The following is a 19111-nucleotide window of genomic DNA, read 5'->3' as shown; positions in this document are numbered from 1 at the left end:
TCTCATTATTGTCTCTCAGGATGGGGTGTTTTGGGCACTTGCATGCATGTTTATGTATTTCCATGTCAAGGCTTGTATTCAAGGCCCTTTGTGATCTGATCAGTTTTGCTAACTTATTCAGAGAATACTTATCAAATGGGTATTGTTTGTTGTACCATATGAGGCTCCTGGTAAGACAACAGTGATTCAAACAGATGTACAAGAATTTGTTCTTTTGGGAATGATGATGATAATGAGATATTTACACTAGCAATTGTATGACTACAGGTTGGGAGAAAATCTGGACAGAGAAAAAGGCACCATCATAAGAGTTTATAGCTATGGCAGTAGATATATAGACATAGCTAATCAGAGTGGAGGGATGCCTGTAGAAGTGACATTTGATGTGAACCCTGTGATATCACTAGAATTAGGCAGGTGAGTGGGTGGAGATATGTTAAGGAACAGGGTGTGGCAAGTCTGAGGAAGTAAGAGGAGAGTAGCATACTAGAGATTCTGGTCTATGTTCTAAGTTCACATAAGTAACTGACACAGAGTTTGCTTTTTGGAAATGCTACTCTGGTTGTTGAGTGGGAGAGGGATTGTGAGGATGCGGGGAGACCATTTGAAAGCCAGATGGTTGAGTAGTGAGGTGAGAGCTGGATGCTGACATGGATGGTAGGCTAAGGGAAAGACCCTTATGAAGCACAGTCACAGGCCTTGGTGATGAGTGAGAAGGGAGATGTCAGGATATTCGTTCTGTTTTGTTGCTGTGATAAAATACCTTGCCAAAAGTGATTTGCGAAGAGAAAGGGCTTATATTAGCTTATAGTTTCAGAGTGTTCGCTGAGGAGGCAAAAGGCTGGAAGTGCGCTTATCCCACGCCACTGCCAGGTGGATGCTGGGCTTCAGGGAAGCACCAAGACACTGCTCCTTTGGTGGGAGAACACAGTCTGAGATGTGGGAAAGCAAAAGTTGGGGTTCCCAGACTCCCAAGCACCCAGCTATCCTTGTGGTGCTGAACAGAGGAGTCCGGAATGAAGGATAGGGCAGGCCAGGCCAGGAGGCTCCCAAATACCTGGACATCTAGGTATTGTTGAGTCTCCAGGAGGAGTTGGGAGTGGGTGCTACAAGCTGAGGATGGTGTCTAGCCTGGGGCCAGGGGAAGTGGGGAAGCTCCAGCTTAGCTCAGTGGTGATTGTCCTTAATCTTTCTGATAGTTGTCTCTGGAAGCACAGAGAGGCCTTCTACAGGAGAATTAAGCTGTAGCTTGGTAGTCAAAGGACTTCCCCCCCCCCCCCATGGCTCACTACAGGGGATCTTGATTGATGAAAGGGACAGACGATGGTTCCAAACTGTTTATTGCCTGTCCATCATGAAAAATGGATGCATAGCAACTTCTCAGGGTGGACCTGACATTAAATACCTTTTGCAGGGAGGAATATCTGGGAAGGGAAGCTTATTGGCTAAGCCCTCAGGGTCTCTAGTTACCTCATTAGTATGGAGAACTCTGTTCTGGGCTTATAGGACCACAGGTCATGTTTCCTTATGTGGGAAGTGTGGCATGTGTTTCACGCCAGGAGTCTGGCAGGGAGTGGGGAGGCACCTATCGTCTCAGGTGTGCACCCACCGAGTCTTCAGGGTCTCAGACGTGCTCTACCTTACCAAGTTTCCTGGCATGGTTGCACGATCCCACAAGCTACAATCCGTCATGGCAGGGAAGCTATGGGAGGAGTAGGAAGCTAGCTGATCAGTTTTACCCATAACCAGAGAGCAGAAAGAAGAAACAGCAAGTAATGCCAGTCTGTAAAACCTCAAAGCCCCCCACCCACTTCCTCCTTCAGGCTTCTATACCATTCTCACCAGTGGGAGACCAAGGGTTTAAGTACATGTCCTATGGGGGACATTGCTTACACAAATCATCCCACAAGGAGATGCTTTCTCAGCTTAAGGTCATGAGCCCTATTGATGGATGCTCATACTGACTTGCCCATTTCAGCTTCCTTTCTCCCACATCTGTCCCCAGCACGTCCTACAGGTTCCACAGGTGTTGTTCTTTGCTTCTCTAGCTTCTTCCCAACAGATGTCTTCCCTTCTTAGCCCTCCCTGCCCAGTGCCTTCCCATCTTCTCCTGTTGCAACAGGATCCTTGCTCCTCCTTTTAGCCTGCACTGGCCTCTTCCATGGACCTCTCTGGCATATAGTGTCCATCCCCATATGGGTAGCTCTTTTCTGTGTCTAAAACCCTTTCACACCCACACATATCACATCATTGTTCAGGTGGATCACAAGGAGCGTCCTGCTTTTAGAGAGGAGGGAATGAGCCCTGGCAAAGAGAAGGGCTGTAATCTTGGACAGAATGGTCAAAACTTAGGATAAAGATCAACTCCCAAATTTCTCATTGGGCACTAGGTTTCACAGTTTTCTTTTTTAAATTGTTCATGTGTTGACATAAGAGTGTGCACAATATCTCTAAGTGGCTTTTGATATCTATCTACCTGCTACTGTGATGGGGCTTTCCCTTTTGCCTCTAACTACCCAAAACCCAGCAGTATGTCTGTGGTAGATGTTGATGGACCTTATTAATGTAAATTCTGTCAGCTCTTTTTCTGAGTTGGGTTTTCATTTGGGAAGGGATAGGACATGGGCTCTGAAACAGGAAAAGGACAACTCTAACTCAAATGGAAATAATCTAGAAGAAATGGTGATGGTTAGGAATGGTAATGAGGAAAATGTATGTAGAAGGTTCTTTCACATTGAGTGGAAAGCTGGTGTACAGCTCTCAGGCCTGATAGTCTGCCTGATCTATATTTGTAGCCCAGATTTATTTATTTATTTTTTAAGCGTAGAGGAAAAGAATTGACATTGGTCCAGTTCTAGCTTTATCCTACACCTGTATGTGCAGTGATTGACAAGGGTATGTAGCTGTCAGTATTCCCATTTGAGTGAAGAGAAAGCTGAGACCCAGAGAACTGTAACGGGTTGGTTGTGGAGCAGCCTCTGAGCTCACTCTGCTTTGCAAACATATCTGTGTGCTAGTTTTCCATTGTTCAGTGTATCAGTTATAATAAGAGGACATTAAAAACAAAAACAGTCATATTGTTGGGAGTAAATTTTATCTCTGTAGCTTTAAAACACAAACAAAAAATAATAATTCCATTAGCAGAGGAAAATTGCACCATACTGCTGAGTATAAATTTTATTGCTACAGTAACTGTAAAATACAAAGATGATAAATGAAAAGTTGGAACATTTATTATTGTGAATATATTTTATTGGTATAACTAAAACACAAACAAACTGAATAATGCTGGTAGTTGTTAAAAATTGTACAGCCTCTTGACAGCATATGCAATTCAGGCTGTGGAAAGGCAAGATTAGATCTGAACTGATGTAAGGGAGACCAGAGTGCAGCAGAGGGAAATGCCATACAGGGGACTCTGAAAAGCCCCAGGGCAGAAGAAATCCAGGACCAGAAACATCTAGTGTTTGCTGTGCAAGCACAGGGACCCAAGTTTGGATTCTCAGCACCGGTATCAAATTGAGATAAGGTGTTTTTAATCTTACTGCTGGTGGTGGGCGGGCAGGGGAGATGGTGTTTGCTGTTTAAGCAGTAGCAGATTCAGTAGAAAGCCCTTTTTCAAACTGAATGAATGACTGAGTGAGGTGGAGAGCAATAGAAAAGAGTGTACCCTTTGTCCTCCTTACACATATATATGTGAGCATCCACTTGTGTGCATATACCACATATCGCACGCAGAGAAAGATAAAATTCTCTATCTACAGCTTGCAAAAGAGAGGAGGCCAGTCTAGAACTCTTTTTCCCATCTAATGCCCCTTAGGGAGTGATAGAAATGACTGTGAGTCATGTGAATTTGGAGACAGCACTGACCCCAGAAAGGAGCTGAGGGAGTTGGGGGCTGAGGACACTGATGGCAGCAATCAGGAAATGAGCATGTTGGTCTCAGTTCTGAGCTCAGACCCCAGCAGAGGGGTAGCAGGAGGGCTCTCAGCTGCACAGCAGGGCCTGTGCTGCCCTGGCCTACAGGGGAGGCCTCACAGCAGCACGTGGGGGGCGCTCATGCAGAGTGCTGAGCCAGGGCTGCAGAGGACCCCATGTGGTAGCCCATTAGTTCCAAGAGGTAATCATCTCATTTTTCACATGAGGAGACTGAGGTATAACAGCTAATTTACTGAGGCTAGGTAATTTACCCGCGCCACACTGCGGATGGAATAGAGCGAGAATTTAGAAGCAGATCTGTCCAGGCCGTGATGGTGTTCCTCCTTTTAGTTATTCACACTGGATTCCATTAACGTGATATTGTGTGGCCTTCTGAAGCCCTGCTGAAAGCAAAACTAGGTATAAATAAGGCCTTTATTTGCAGGTGATTTCTGTGGGGGACTCGGACAGCCAGCACAGCCCTCCAGGTGGTACTGTTCTGGATGAATGCTTCACGGGGCCCAGTGTGTGAGCATCTGGTTACAGGGCTTTGGATTAGGGAATTTTATATACTCCTTAATTCAAGCTAGGGAGGTGAGAGGCGGGGTCTTGCTTGGTTTTCTGTTGCTGAAGCCAGTTTTAGGTGGAGCCATTTCCTCAGTGTTCCTTCTGGACACTGCAGTCCTTTACCCTGAAGCCAGGATGGCTTGAGTCACAGCAGTGCAGCCACCACTGCTGCATCCCTGGTCTTGGCCTTGGGTTTAGTGTCATGCCCAGCCCTGATTGTCTCACAGAGAGAACATTCTAAGGGGCCACAGCAGAGTACCCTGGGTATTTAGTATCACAGTAACATGAGGTACAGGGATCTTATACCCACTCCCATTTCACACCCTAAGTGGTAGCCTATGTTGGATCTGTCTTACTGTACTTAAAATGCTTGCCCTCGGGCACGCAAGCCCTAACCTCGAATATATGTTTGTTGCACACTGATCCTCTGCCTGTTGGTCCCCAGGCCTCCTTTCCTACACCATTGGTAGAAGAATACTAGTGGGAAATTGGCAGTTGCAATCAAGAGTGTTAGAGTGTGCTTGGGCTCAGTTATTCCCTTTCTGTGTCTCCAGGAATCGTTAAACTGCAGCACTGACAATGAGTGAGTGGTTGCTTTGTATCAGACACCTCTTCTCAGGTCTTTGTTGGTATTATCAATCAAATGTGTTACAGCAGAAACCATGTAGGTCTTTAAAATATAGAGAGTTGACCTAATTAAGTATATGTCATACAGTGAATTAATATATAGGCTTTAAGATGATGATACAGATTTATATTCACTGACTCTAAAGGGTATTTTCAGTGTAGTAAGTGATGAAATTTGATCACTAAATGGTTCTGTTTGGGTAGACAGTAACCACAAGTCTGTGTGTTACAATGTTGATTAGTATCCTCCGGGGTAAGAGTATGGATGATTCGGCCCATCCCATGTTTCTTCATTATACATATTACATTTTTGCTTTGTTTTTGTGGAAGAAACTTAGTTCTGTAAATGGGAGCAGTGACTGGCAAATACCCCTTGTCTTTTATGGCTGGTGGAATTGCCATCAGGCAGGCACCCAACTGAAACATGCCCTCTGCCTCTCTGCAGCAAAGCGGTGGAGAGCCTAGCAGAACGGGGTGGTTCTGAAGTCCAGCGGGTGAAAGAAGATGCAAGGAAGAAGGTGCAGCAGGTGGAAGACCTCCTAACGAAAAGGATTCATCTTCTAGAAGAAGTAAGTCTGGAGATGCCAAGGGTCCTCCCTTACAGAAGGTTAGTCTTTGGGAGGGGGAGGGTGTGGTGGCATTCTTTTCTCCCCGAAGATCACATTTCAGCAGAAATGCAGTCTTGTCAATTCTGACTGAGTGTCTTCTGGATTCTAGCCTCTCTGTAGGCACTTTACACATGTATCTTACAACCCTTACAATGTTGTCCTCCTTCCTGTGAGGACAGTGAGTTACAGAAGGAATGACCATCTAGTACTCAACAAGTCTGGCCTCAGTCAGCTTGCATGCTGCTTAGCTATTGCCTGCCTACCCAGCTCTTTCCCTGTCTCTAGCCATGGTCCACTATCTTGTAGAACTCACGAATATCACCTCTTCAGTAGGTCTTGTGCTGTTCATTCTGTCAGGCAGTTGCTGTGACCATAGTTGAGAGTCAGGTCCTTTCTGACTGAACGTCTGCTTCTGGATAGGACAGTAGAAAGTACTCTTCCATTTTAAGCTAGTGTTAAGTACCACAGTTTACATAGTGTGCCTAAAATGCCTAAGGTGATAAATGTTTTAGATTTGAGCTTATTATTATTATTGAACATGTGTACAGAACCAATGAGCTATCCTGGGGGTGGCATCCATGACTAGACAAGGAATTTACTTATATTTTACATATGCATTATATATGTAGTCAGGAGAGAATTTATGCAATAATTTAACATGCCTGTGTTTTGACCTGTGTGAGGTCAGGTGTGAAATTTTCTACTTGTGACATTTTGATGATAATACTCAAAAGTATTTTGAGCTTTTCAGAAGGATTGTGATGACCAAGGTACATTAATAAGTTACTATTATTTTTTTCAGACAGCATCTGCTAGTTAGTAAGGGTGTCTCAAATTTGGAATCCTCTTGCTTAAGCTTCCCAGACATTATACTTGCTTAAGCTTCCCAAACATTATATTTACAAGTATGCACCCCTGTTTTAGGGTTTCTATTGCTGTGACCATGGCAACTCTTGTTTGTTTGTTTCTGTTTGTTTGTTTTTGAGACAAGGTTTCTATGTAGCCCTGGCTGTCCTGGAACTTGTTCTGTAGACCAGGCTGGACTTGAACTCAGAGATCTACTTGCCTCTGCCTTCCAAGTGCTGCGATTAAAGGTGTGCACTACCACCACCCAGATGCCCACAGCAACTCTTATAAAGGAAAACATTTAATTGGGGCTGGCTTACATATCAAATGTTTAATCTATTATCATCATGGCAGGAAGCATGGTGACATGCAGGCAAACATTGTGCTGGGGAGGTAGTTGAATTCTATAACTGACTTTGCAGACAGAAGGAAAGAGAGAGAGAGAGAGAGAGAGAGAGAGAAACAGAGAGAAAGACAAAAAGAGAGAAACAGAGAGACATACACACACACACACAGAGACACAGAGAGACAGAGACAGAGAGAGAGGGGGCACAGAGAGAGAGAGAGAGACAGACAGACGGATAGACACTGGGTTTGGCTTGAGCATTTGAAACCTCAAAGCCCACTCCCAGTGGACACACTTCCCCCTCCAGTGCTCTACCTACTCCAACAAGCAAGATCTGCTAAAAGTGTCATTCCCCGGAAATCAAGCATTCAAATCTATGAGCCTGTGGAGGTTGGATGGGGGAGGGGCTTATTCTTATTCAAACCGCTAAAACCACCATACAATCAAGACAGTTATGAAAGTTGTCATCTTTTGATCCAGATTTCTGTTTGTTCCATTGCCACCACCCCCAACCCCCACCCTCCACCCCAGTACTTCCCAGTGTTTCTGTTCTGTTATCTCATCGGGTGAAACACCCGCCTGTGTGAACTGAGCACAGCAGCACTAGCTTGCAGCACTGACTGCAGTAAGGAGCAAAAGCTATGCTCACAGTTAACCACTTTCCTTTCCCCTTTTCTTTCCCTTTCTCTCTTTTTAAACATACTGAAAAAGAAGGCACAAAGTGACCTGGTCGTTTGCTCCAGGTCACACAGGTGCTGTTAGGTGATCTGGCTGCATTTTAGGCTGCAGTATTCTAATATCTCACTCCACAACACTTTAGGGTTATGTTAGGGTCAAGTATGACAAAAGACTGCTTGCTCTGTGCCTGGCATTTAGTAGGCAAATAACAGCATTGTTGTTGCTCTCTAAGAAATGTGAAGTAACAGGTAGGCCTCCAAATCAGACAGTGTTAGTGTAGGGACTAAGAGGGGAAGAGAAGGCAGCCGTTTTTAGCTTCTGGGACTACAGGATTGGTGGTCTCACAGCAGCTCTTTAATGGAATTATGGGTCCCCTGTTTGCTAGAATAAGAACCCTGGGCTCAGAGATGAAATGACAAAAACACACAGCAAGGAAGCAGGAGAGGTGGCCTTTGATCCCAGTTCTGTTTGGCTTTTATGTTTGCAGTGTAATCTGAGGCAGTGATCTGTGTGGTTGCAGACACAGGCCTACCCCAGGTCACCTCTTGAGCACCAGGGCCTTTTCCGTAAAAGAGATATGGCCTGCATGATTTAGAAGATAATTTCCATGGTGGCTTCTCTGAGCTCTCAGGAAGAGCATAAGAGTTTTTCACCACCTAAATCACCTTGGAGATACAGAAATGTGTTTTAGAATTGTATAGTCATTATCTTAAAAAGAAACAGTGAGGGGCAGGGGCTGTGGGATGAATTTGCATGGAGATTAGGGTGGCTGGAATGTATGCACATTTAGTATTGAGAAGCGCATTTCTCCTTGTTCTCATTGAAGCTGTAAATATTGATCTGATTTTTCAAAACCCAAAGTACAGTTCTTGTAGAGTTGAGTCTTTTCCATTGGAAGTGCCCATTACTCTTCTGATACAAGAGGGAAAAATGGCTGGCAAATGTATTTATTACTGATTCTTTCCATGTATAGTACATCCAGGGAGGGGAAATGTGCTGGAGAAAAAGTCATAAATATTTATATTTTAATCCAATTTCCTTTCAAAATGTTCCCAATTGTATTGAAAAATTGCATCAAATGCATTTAATTTAACTGTAGGATGTGAAAGCCGCCCAGGCAGAACTGGAGAAGGCCTTTGCGGGGACAGAAACAGAGAAGGCTCTTCGGCTCAGCTTAGAAAGCAAGCTCTCGGCGATGAAGAAGATGCAGGAGGGGGACCTGGAGATGACTCAGGCTCTGGAAGAGAAGGACAGGTCTGGTGCTGATCCCTGGGAAACTCTAACGTCTCATTATGTGGAATGGGAGAGGATCTCCCCCTCTCCTTTCCCTTTCCTTCCCTCCTGCCATTGTTTTTCACTAAATTCTAATGACTTACTGGACTGTAGCCAGTACAGCAAGATAAAAAACTGGGGATCAGAGTGGGGCTGGCAGAAAAGAAATGGCATAGTAGTGGGTGAGAGATGGTCAATAATAGTGTTGTGAAGGGATACGCAGATCTATTTACACATGTCTGTGTTTACTTTTGGCTATAGCTTCCTGGTAGCTAAAGGAACCCATGAGGTAAAACAAGCCATGCATTCAGGAGAAGCCCAGTTTTGCTTGGCACTATTGGAGGGAATTCTTCCTGTGGTTCTTTCCACTGGGAACAGTAAGTGGTTGGTCCCCACCATGACTACTAGTGAATTTTGTGTGACCTGTTTTCCACCATGTTGTTTAGTGCTGGCTGGGGGCCCAAAGTATGCAGTGCAATAGGCCAAAGAAGAGCACTGTAGACCAAATACAGAGTTCTTCAATGCATAGTGAGTAAAGTGTATGCTGTTGGTTTAGAGAAATAGATGGGCAGTGGGGCTGTTAGGCCATCTTTAATGACCAGTGTGGCTTGCAGCCAGACTTGTGACAAAAGGTTAAGAATAAGTTGAAATTTTCTTCTGATATTTCGATGCTCTTATACTATTTGCTGGTCTCTGAGTGGGAGGTTGAGGTAAAATCGTGGAGACTAGCATAGGTGGCTGAAGACCCACACCCATTTACAAGAGGATGAGATGGCTCCAGAGCGAATGGCCTTTTCCAGAGGATTGTGCCTGTCCTTTCTCTTCCCAGCTGCTCAGTGCCCTGTGAAGTGTTGTGCCCCCATTACATTGTTTAGGCAATTAATAGCCCAGGTTGGCACAGATTCACTGTGTGGCAGAGGCTGGCCTTGAATTCCTGATATGCCTGCTGCCCTCCTCTCTGAGTGCTGAGTTTACAGGAGCATGTCACCCCAGCCAGCTGTTTAGGTTCTTGTGGGCATGTGCTGTTTGCCTTTATTTCTGACTCAGTGCCCCCTTATAGTATTTAGGTGTGCCACTTTGTTTTCAGTTATGGTTGAACATCAGCTGAGCAAACCTGAGATTCTCTATGAGAGAGGGCTGAATCAGTGTTGAGGGAGCTGTTGGCCGTGGTCTCCATATCTTAGTATCTACACTTCAGGTTCTCAGACGACTGACATTGACTATACTGTAGCCTTTTTTAGGTTTCTTTATTTTTTCGTTTTTAGTTTTCTTTTGGCTCATTGTTTTAGAGGCTTTTTTGTTTGTTTGTTTTAATTGTGTGTGTGTGTGTGTGTGTGTGTGTGTGTATGTACGTACATGGAGGTCAGAGGCTAACCCCCTTTTCTTAGTTTTGTTCTGTGAAATGGCCATGTTGGGGACACTGAATCCCCTAGACCTTGGAGTTATCATCTCCATCTTCCCCTTTTCCATCCAGTATTTTTCTTGGGCCATGTTGCCGGCTTGGAGAACTAGCCTGGGTGCAATTCCTGAACAGTCAAGAGCTACCACACTGAGATAGTCATGGGTCATTGTGTTCCACAATCTCTCTCTCTCTCTGTCATTTGAAGGCATATATCTAGCCTTGTCTTCCTGGGAGAACTATATATTCTAGAAGCAGGGAGTCAAGAGGTCGATTAAGCTACAGTAGAATGTCTGAGAGGCTGTCTTAGGTTTCCATTGCTGTGAGGAGACACCATGACCATGGCAACTCTTCCAAAGGAAAACATTTAATTGAGCCTAGTTTACAGTTTCAGAAGTTTAATCAGTTCTGGTCCTGGCGGCATGCAGGCACCCATGGTGCTGGAGAAGGTACTGAGCGTTCTAATCCTGATCCCCAGGCAGCAGAAGGAAATCTGTGTGTTACACTCAGTGTAGCTTGAGCACAGAAGAACATCTCAAGCCTGCCCCCACAGTGAGACGCTTCCTCCAACAGTGCCATACCTCCTAGTAGTGCCAATCAATATGGCCAAGCATTCAAACACATGAATCTATGGGGACCATTCCTATTCAAACTACCACATTGGCCATAGGGAAAAAGGAGAATTCTTGATACCTATGATAGAAAAAAAAGGAGAAGGTTGAGAAAGGGTTTGTGAGAAGTCCTGTGACAGTCTTTTTGTGGGCCCTGACATCTTGAGCACTTCTTTCAGTGTCTCTGTTGGATGGTTATGTCCTTTGTTCAGCAAACACTTCTTGTGTGCCATTTGTTGAACATACCAGTGATGAAAGGAGTGAGGTAGGGAGACTTTGATTGTCTACACCAGAGCTAATGAAGTTACTAAGTAGGAGTGTGGGAGACAGGGGCAGAAGGATAAGAACTAGAGGGGATAAACACTGGTTTACTGTAGCGTTTACAAATTCAGTGCAAATGGGCCAGTAGACACTTTTCCAAGGAAGTAGGTGTCCTCTTGCCTGATCCTCTCATACCTGACTGTATCCATCCCTTCACTTGCTATGAACTCCCCCATAATGCATATCTGTGTTAAGATTTGCTTGACAAGTTAGAGTAAGAGATTAACAGTGAAAGTTAATAAGCAAACAATTGTGATGATAGTCTGTAGTAAAATATGTGAATGTGATCTCTTTTGTAAAACAGTGTACTGGGTTCACCTTCCTTGTGGTTATGTTAGATGATATATGGTGGCCTGACACAGAGTGAGGTGACTGTGTAAGTGCTACTTAATTGTAAGCATCATGATTCAGTTCTGATTGTCACTATGGCTACTGATTGATGAGCAGGGAGGTAGCATACACAGTGTGGGGATGCTGGACGAATCACTGGGCCTGGAGAAAGGAATCTGGAGTTTATCTGAATGGCATGGGGAATCCATTGAGAAGTTAGTGGGGAGCTTGGAGAAATGAGATAATTAGATTTAAATTTAGAGCAGTTCTTTGCTTGCCTTGGGGATGCATTGCCACTGGGCTTTCATGCTGATGCAGATGTCCAGATAAGTGATGACAGCCAAGACTGAAGGGCCTAGACAAAGAATGCAGCTAAATAGGTGGTGATGGAAGGGGAAGTGGGCACAGTGGGCTTGAATGGCTTTGGTAGCCAAGGAGAACACATACTGATACCTCTCTTTCAGCTTGTGAATGAGTGGCTTAGGGGAGGTAGTACAGTTGTCTCAGTTTGGAGATGAGCAACAAGGAGGTGATTCTAGCGAGGAGTGGGATGAGGATGTTTGCAGTTAGGGCAGGAGTTGTGGGTTCTGTGGGTACCTGTGAGTGGAGGTGTGGAGGAGTAGGTTTTTAGATGCAGGCTGGCATTGGAGGAAATGAAGATTTACACTGTAAGCAGTGCTGAGCATGGTTGGGCATGCATTTGGAACTACAGAGACAACAGTGGTTCTGGTTATGGAGAGAATGTTTTGGTAGAGATGAATTTCCAGACTGTGTAAGAGTGCTTTAGGGGAGTCCTAGAAGATGCCCGTGCACAGGGTTTGTATATGCAAAGGAACGAAGCTTTCGTAGTTTGTATACGAAGCCTACACATGTAGATCATCAGGGTATGTTGCTTAAGCTTTGATTTCTTACTTGTTTGGGAAGAGGACATTTGGGAGGATGGGTGTGGACTGGTCCAAGTGGTGGATTCTCCATGGATATAGATGGTTAAGTTGAGATCCTGCTGCAGGCTGCATTTTCCTGGCATTTGCACAGGCCTGGCTTGACAAGTATAGAAAGTTGGCTTGTTGGCTCTACAAATATGTCAGTCTCAGAGATGAAAGTGTCCCAAGTTAAACTTCCAGAGACCAGCAACCAGCTGCCACCTTTATTTTCCCTCAGGGGATGCCTGTTTGGTAAATAGCCAGGGACTGAATCTTCTTGACGATTTCCCATATTCCCATATCTAAGTCAAAGTTAGAAGTTTAGCCCAGCATGACAGCAGGGTTAGTCGGTTACATCCAGAGGAAATGGATCTGAATTGGCCACGGAGTAACCTGCTGTTGGGCATGACAGGCTGTTGAATCTGGTCTGGCCCCCACTTGCATACTCCACTTGCATACTCTCTCCCAGTGTGTTCCTGGGTTCCCACAACCTTTTCATGCAGGCCTTTTTCTCTTCTGCATGTGAAGGTGATCTTGTTGGGGAGCCCTACAGGTTGACTATAAGCGATAGATTTATTATCTTCAAGTTAAATAGAGTTTTTAAAAGTTTGAATTACTTGCTGGCATTTAAAACATTGAATTTCACAGAAGAGTGAATAATTACTTTTCTTGAAAGCCCAGAAATGTTGGCAACCTGTGGTGCCTTCTTATTGGCTCAAGACTGCTGCCCTGTAATGGGCTGAGCCTTTAGTAGCCTTTAGTTGTCCTGGTTCTGACCCCCATCTTTCCATTTTAAATGTACATTTGGTGACTCTTAGCTCTCCATTTTCCCAGTGATTATATCAGAGCTGAACCCCTAGAGGGCAGTATTGCACCTCCCTCCAGGTTCCTAGGCTATGCAGATCCTACTGGTGAGCTCTGATGCATTGCACTGCTAGGCGTTTTTTGCTGCTCATGTCTGCCTCCTGGCCTTCGGCACGGAAGCTAGGTGCTTTACAAGGGCAACTCTCCCAGACCTCCAGACCTGTTTCTACAAAACTGGGTTGCTTTCTAGGCTTAGCCACAGAAGAGTTTTTTGGAGTTGAGTCCTCGGAAAGAATGTTATGTGTTGAAGATTTAAACAGTAGTACATACAGGGCTGATTTGGGGAGATGGCTTAGTGAGTGAAATGCTTGCTGTGTAAGCATGAGGACCTGAGTCCCAGCACCCAGGTACAAGCTCATTGTGATGACGTACATCCCTGCATTTCAAGGCTGAGAGACAAGTGGGTTCCTGGGGCTTGCTAGTCAGGCAGGTAGCCCAGCAAAGCCAAATAAAGTACAGATACCATTGGGGAAAATGTTTGGACCTTGAGCTCTGACCTCTATACACATCTGCATAGGTACACGAAACGTGCACACATACATATCAGCATTGCAGTTGTCATTTGTTGAGTTCAGCTGTAGGTCAGAAGTACACTTTTATTTTAAGTTGTCCACACACAGGCTCAGAGAGATTGAATAACTTAGCTTGGTCACAGAGCAGTTGATCCAAGGACATCAAATTTGGTTCCAAAAAGGGAAAAGTTCACATTTTCTACAAGACATTATGGTTGTATGTGGCAAAGCTTCTCTGAGACTCAGAGCTAGAAGATGCAATTCAAGGAACTCTGGTGCTTGTCAGGGAGAATAGGAATGGGTTTGGACAGAAGGTAGTGATAGCATGTGCAAAGGCATGGAGGGGCACAGGATAGCTTTGGGGCGAGCTCTCTGTGAGCTGCTGTGGGCTGATAGGGACCAAGACGAAACTGGAGCTGTTATGACTTAAGAGCTGGGTGCCTGGATGCCTTATCCCGAAGTGCAACCATTAGCTTGAGATGTGGTATGTTTTTAAGCATTGTTTGTGAGCTATGGAGAGAGAGTCCTGCTTTTTAAATCTATACGCACCAAACCAGCTTTTGGTTGGTTGTTTGCTTAGGCTTTAGGGACAGATTTCTTTTGGAGAGGGGATTTCTTACTTAAACTTAGCAATCTGCTGCTGGAGTGGAGCTGCTGAAGGTCTTTGACCAGAGATGGTGCAGCTTGAGCTAAATCCCTGGGCAAGGCTAGAGACAAGAGAACTCATTAATGTCACATCAATTCTGTTCCTTGCTCTCTGACCTGCAGAATGCGATTTTGTTTATGTGTATTCATTGGACACATCTACTTTGAAGATGTCTGGCCCTCTTTCCTACCTCCTCCTGCTCCACTGAGCTAAGAGAGCAGCTCAGAATTAATATTTAAATTTTGTTCTCTTTTAGACTGATTGAGGAGTTGAAGCTGTCTTTGAAGAGCAAAGAAGCTTTAATTCAGTGCCTTAAAGAGGAAAAATCTCAGATGGCATCTCCTGACGAGAACGTGTCATCTGGAGAACTCCGAGGACTTTCTGCCACTCTGAGGGAAGAAAAAGAGAGAGATGCTGAGGTGAGGCGACAGGGCACAGCAGGAGGGGGAGCACATCAGACTGCTCCATGAAAAGTGGGGGGCTCTTCAGCGTGCTGCGTGGTTTGCACAGTAACTTGTCCGTGCCAGCTCTCAGTCAGCTGAGGAATCAGCAGTAGCTGCCTTTGTTAGGGCCTGCCTTTGTTCCCGTGTCCCGAACCTGTGCGTCTGTATTTCCCCACATGTGTTTTGCTGTCACCCCGGGGTTTCCTTTTCATCCGTATGGCTTTTTTTTTTAAGTGTAAAACCGGTGCTTTGTCCATGTCCATGTTTCCTTTGTGGTTAGGGACAGGCTTGAGGCCATATTTGGTGTGAAACACCTGAGGACATGGCAGAAGGGGAATAACAGGTTCTGGGTATGACGACACATACTACCCTGTTCAGGCCTCCTGGCCTCTTGATAAGTAGAGCTTGTGAGCCCCTGCCTGAGTTTAGGATCAGCTTCAGAGTGGTCATGTTTCTCTAGGTGCCAAGAAGTGAGTGGCCAGTAGTTAGGCCCAAATCTCCTGGACCCCTCTTTGTTCTTGTAGCCTTCAGGGCAAGCGATCTTGGCCCTCCATTCTCTTTGGGCAAAGGTGGCCTGTTCATATCAGGGTGTGTTCTGGAAGCTCAAGAAAGGTCCTGATTTCTTTATGGAGCAGCGTCCTTGTCCTTGTCACATTAGCAGACTTTAGCCTTATCACTTTTCATTTGCAGTGTAGTTGCCGCTGCTCTTCCTCCTGTTTTGACCTCCCAGGCCCTGTCCTCTAAGGGGCCCTTTACCTTCCCTTCTGAAGCACTGCCATGGACGAGCAGTCAAGCCTGTGGGCAGCAGGCTTCACACTTGTCCTCCATCAAACCAAGTCAGGCTGTGGGTGGGGCCAACAAGGGTGCCCTTGTGTTAATGAGGGCTGCCGCAGTGGAGGGAGTACGGGAGAGGCTCATTCTAGGGGCTGTGGGGAAGCCTTCTGAAGCTCCTCCTCTCTGGGTGCTCCTCTTTCGGCTCACTCATGAATTCCTTTTCTTAGGAATGGCAGAAGGAGAGAAACCACTTTGAAGAGAGGATCCAGGTATGTTGATTCATTTTAAGACTACATTTAAGACTTTCTCTCTGCTTGCCTCTCATTGGATTCTGAGTGCAACAAATAATTCCTTGTACCATTCAGTTACGCATGAAGCACAGTAGAGAGAGTTGCTCAGTCCGTGCATTAGTTTCATCCCATGGACATTCCCATTTTACAGATGTGGTACCTGAGACTCAGGAGGTGAAGTCACTTGCCCATGACTACATAGCTGGGAGAGGGGTAATTTTCTTGTTTGATTCCAACACCCAGGCTCCTGGGGCCTTTAGTCATGACAGCTGGAATTTGTACACTGCCTGCCAGTGTAGAAAGCACTTTCACATCCATGATCTCATCTGATCCTCACAACAGCCCAGAAGGGAGGCAGTACTGATTATCTTAAGACATGAACTAAGGACTATAAATGTATGGCTCAGTCTCCATCAAACCAGACTCTCTCCTAGCTTTTGTAGCATTAAGGAATGAAATTAATGATCTGTTATTTCCCTCAAATAACCTGGTGCAGTTTCGAAGACTCTGATGTGACTGTATTCAGATTTTAGAAGGCACTGGCGTCCTTCCCATAGGAATAGCTGTCAGCTGCTCATGCGATCTGATCCCCTTCCCTTCACCCGGCCCTGTTGCTTTGAGCAGTAACACAGTAACTGGGAGCTGATGCCACGGCAGTCGGCTCAACTAGGAAACATTAATCACAGGCTGACAGGAATAAGATAGAATAACTGCATTTGAGTGTGCTCTTAAAGATATATTTACAGTGCATTTTGGTTGGAACACATCAACTTCGTGAATCTTTTTCTAATCTAATTTAGGCACTTCAGGAGGACCTGAGAGAGAAGGAAAGAGAAATTGCTACAGAGAAGAAAAATAACTTAAAGAGTTATAAAGCCATTCAGGGTCTAACCATGGCATTAAAATCAAAGGAAAGAGAGGTATGTCTGAGGAGTGAAGTGGGATTTTTCTTTATTAGTTTCTGTGGCTTGCCTGTCCTACCCTGAAGTTTACAGAAAGTCTGTAAGGCTAGGATAGTACAGAAAGTGGGTCCTTTGGTCATTTGGAGTTGTGGTAAACCTCAGTTAATGCTGTCTGCAGCTAAATATGAGTGAAAGTTTCTAGTAAGCCACATTGAAAGAGGTGCAGAGATGTAAGTTAATTTAAATAATACATGAACATAATCATTTCAACATGAACGCCACGAACTAAGCAATGGTGAGCTATGTAGCATTTTTGTCCCTCAGTACCAAGAGTTTAAAGGACAGCCGTACCTCTAGCCTCTCACTTGAGACTTAGCCAGGCATGTGGCTAGGGACTGCTTTAAAGGACAGCACAGGTTGACTCTTGAAGGACAGCTGAAACTTGAGATGAAGGAATTTGGGAGGCAAGTCTGTAGCTGGGAAGCAAAAAGGCCACCTGGCTTATGGCCTTTGGTACCCAAGGTGATGGCTCTTTTCTTATCACTTGTTGGTACTGAAGTCTGTTGTATCTCAGTGATTAACTAAGGCTCTCACCAGAGAGACCCAGCTCTACTGGGTGATGTACAAGTCAGAGTGATGGGTGTTGGAACTGCAGCAAGTGCAGGGGTTGGGCAGGCAAAGGGAAGGGGAAGTGGTCCTGATTAGGGTGGGTGTGAGGAGTAGATGTTGCTTAGAGGAGGAGATGTTGAACTGATGCTGAGTCCTCAATGGTGAGAAGGCATAAGCAGGTAAAGAGCTGCAGATGGGAGGCCAGTTTGGAGACACAGTGGCCAAAGCATGTGGTGTGTGGCTGCACAAATGGTCTGGGGCTCCAGGGGAACGAAGTGCATGATTTCGATAAAACTGTAGATATTGGATAAGCTGCAAGGGTCTAGTTGTGTTGAGAACTAATCATATTATCTTCTTGCAGGGTGCGAGTAGCCGAAGTAACAGCTATATTTTCACCATAGAGGAGCCTCTGGCTGTATTGAAAAGGGTGGATTTAGGAGGTAGAGAGGAGAGGCAAATTAAGAACCAAGAAAGGCTTTTTTAGAACAGAGATCACAGCAAGCAAAATGGAGGAGGAAGACTATTCAAGAAATAATACTAGAAATAATTAAAAATAGAGATAAATTTGGAAAATCTGATAATTAGATCTGAGACTTCAGAGAAGAAACAGTCAAGGTGACTCTAGGTGTCTTGTCTTGGGTGACTGGGGATATGTGGTGACATTGACATGGTTTAGAGCATGGAGAGTAGAATATGACATTGAGACAGGAGCATTGGCCTTGAGGACTGTGTAGGCTTTCCTTGTTAGGAGGCAGAGGGCTTAACAAGTCTGAAGCGTGAAGAGAGGCAAAGTCAGCTGACTTGGGAATCATGTTGTTAGTCCTGAGTTAAGATTCTGAGTTGACTAATATAGTCAGTGAAAGCATAGGCTGGCTAAGGGTGCCACTCAAAGTAAGCCATACTGTGAATTCAGGGATGGGACAGGTATATGCAGAAAAGGCAGCAGGAATGGTTATAGAGGTAGGAAACTGGTGCTGAGAAGCTAAGGGAGTAGTGCAGTGTCAGCTACAACTATGACTTGTTTTTTGTTTTGTTTTGTTTTGTTTTGTTTTTTTACTATAGTAGCTATGGTTCATATGATGCATTGGAGCCCCGCTGGAGTAGGAGACCTCAGTGTGTTGTGGCATTAGTAGTGGAACAGTTCCAAGGTATAGAGGTGGGAGTTCATTGTGGATCCCAGTGTATAAAAGTGTGAAATTTTGGGAAAAGCCTGTCAAAGTTATTGGATGAGGCATATGAATGGACAAACAATAATAGTATCCATGCTTGTCATGTTGATTACTTAACATGATAGTTAGATGAGTTGCATTTATCACGCATTAGTGTGTTTTCCATAGCTATAATGAAATTTGAGAGGCAGGATAACTTTATAAAGAGTTTTATTTCACTCATCTTTTTCTGATGCTGAAAGTACAGTGTGTTCAGCGTCTGATGAGATCTAATGATGGGTAGCAGGTATGTAGGCAAGAGGGGCAGATCATGTTGTCAGATGAAGCCTGATAGATTGGGCTACTCTACCTTCTAAGAGCATGTTCCAAGTTGACCCAAGGTCTTCTCACTAGGATTCACTTTTTCTCCTTCCCTTCCCTTCCCTTCCCTCCCCTCCCCTCCCCTCCCCTCCCCTC

General features: G+C 44.9%; 1 protein-coding gene across 6 annotated transcripts in view; it reads left to right on the top strand.

The window, feature by feature from the left end:
• The window catches only part of Cdk5rap2 (CDK5 regulatory subunit associated protein 2), a 174271-nt gene that overhangs the window by 33853 nt on the left and 121307 nt on the right, over nt 1-19111 (top strand). For all 6 annotated transcript variants that reach the window (XM_029476183.1, XM_021159966.2, XM_021159965.2 and 3 more), the window contains 5 exons: nt 5558-5681; nt 8690-8844; nt 14725-14887; nt 15913-15954; nt 16776-16895. In XM_029476183.1, coding sequence (XP_029332043.1) covers nt 5558-5681; nt 8690-8844; nt 14725-14887; nt 15913-15954; nt 16776-16895 — 604 coding nt within the window. The remainder of the gene's footprint in view (nt 1-5557; nt 5682-8689; nt 8845-14724; nt 14888-15912; nt 15955-16775; nt 16896-19111) is intronic.

This window comes from Mus caroli, chromosome 4 (genome assembly GCF_900094665.2).
Source record: "Mus caroli chromosome 4, CAROLI_EIJ_v1.1, whole genome shotgun sequence".
Taxonomy (NCBI): Eukaryota; Metazoa; Chordata; class Mammalia; order Rodentia; family Muridae; genus Mus; species Mus caroli.
Note: the sequence above shows the minus strand (reverse complement) of the source record. Positions and strands in the feature narration are given on the sequence as shown.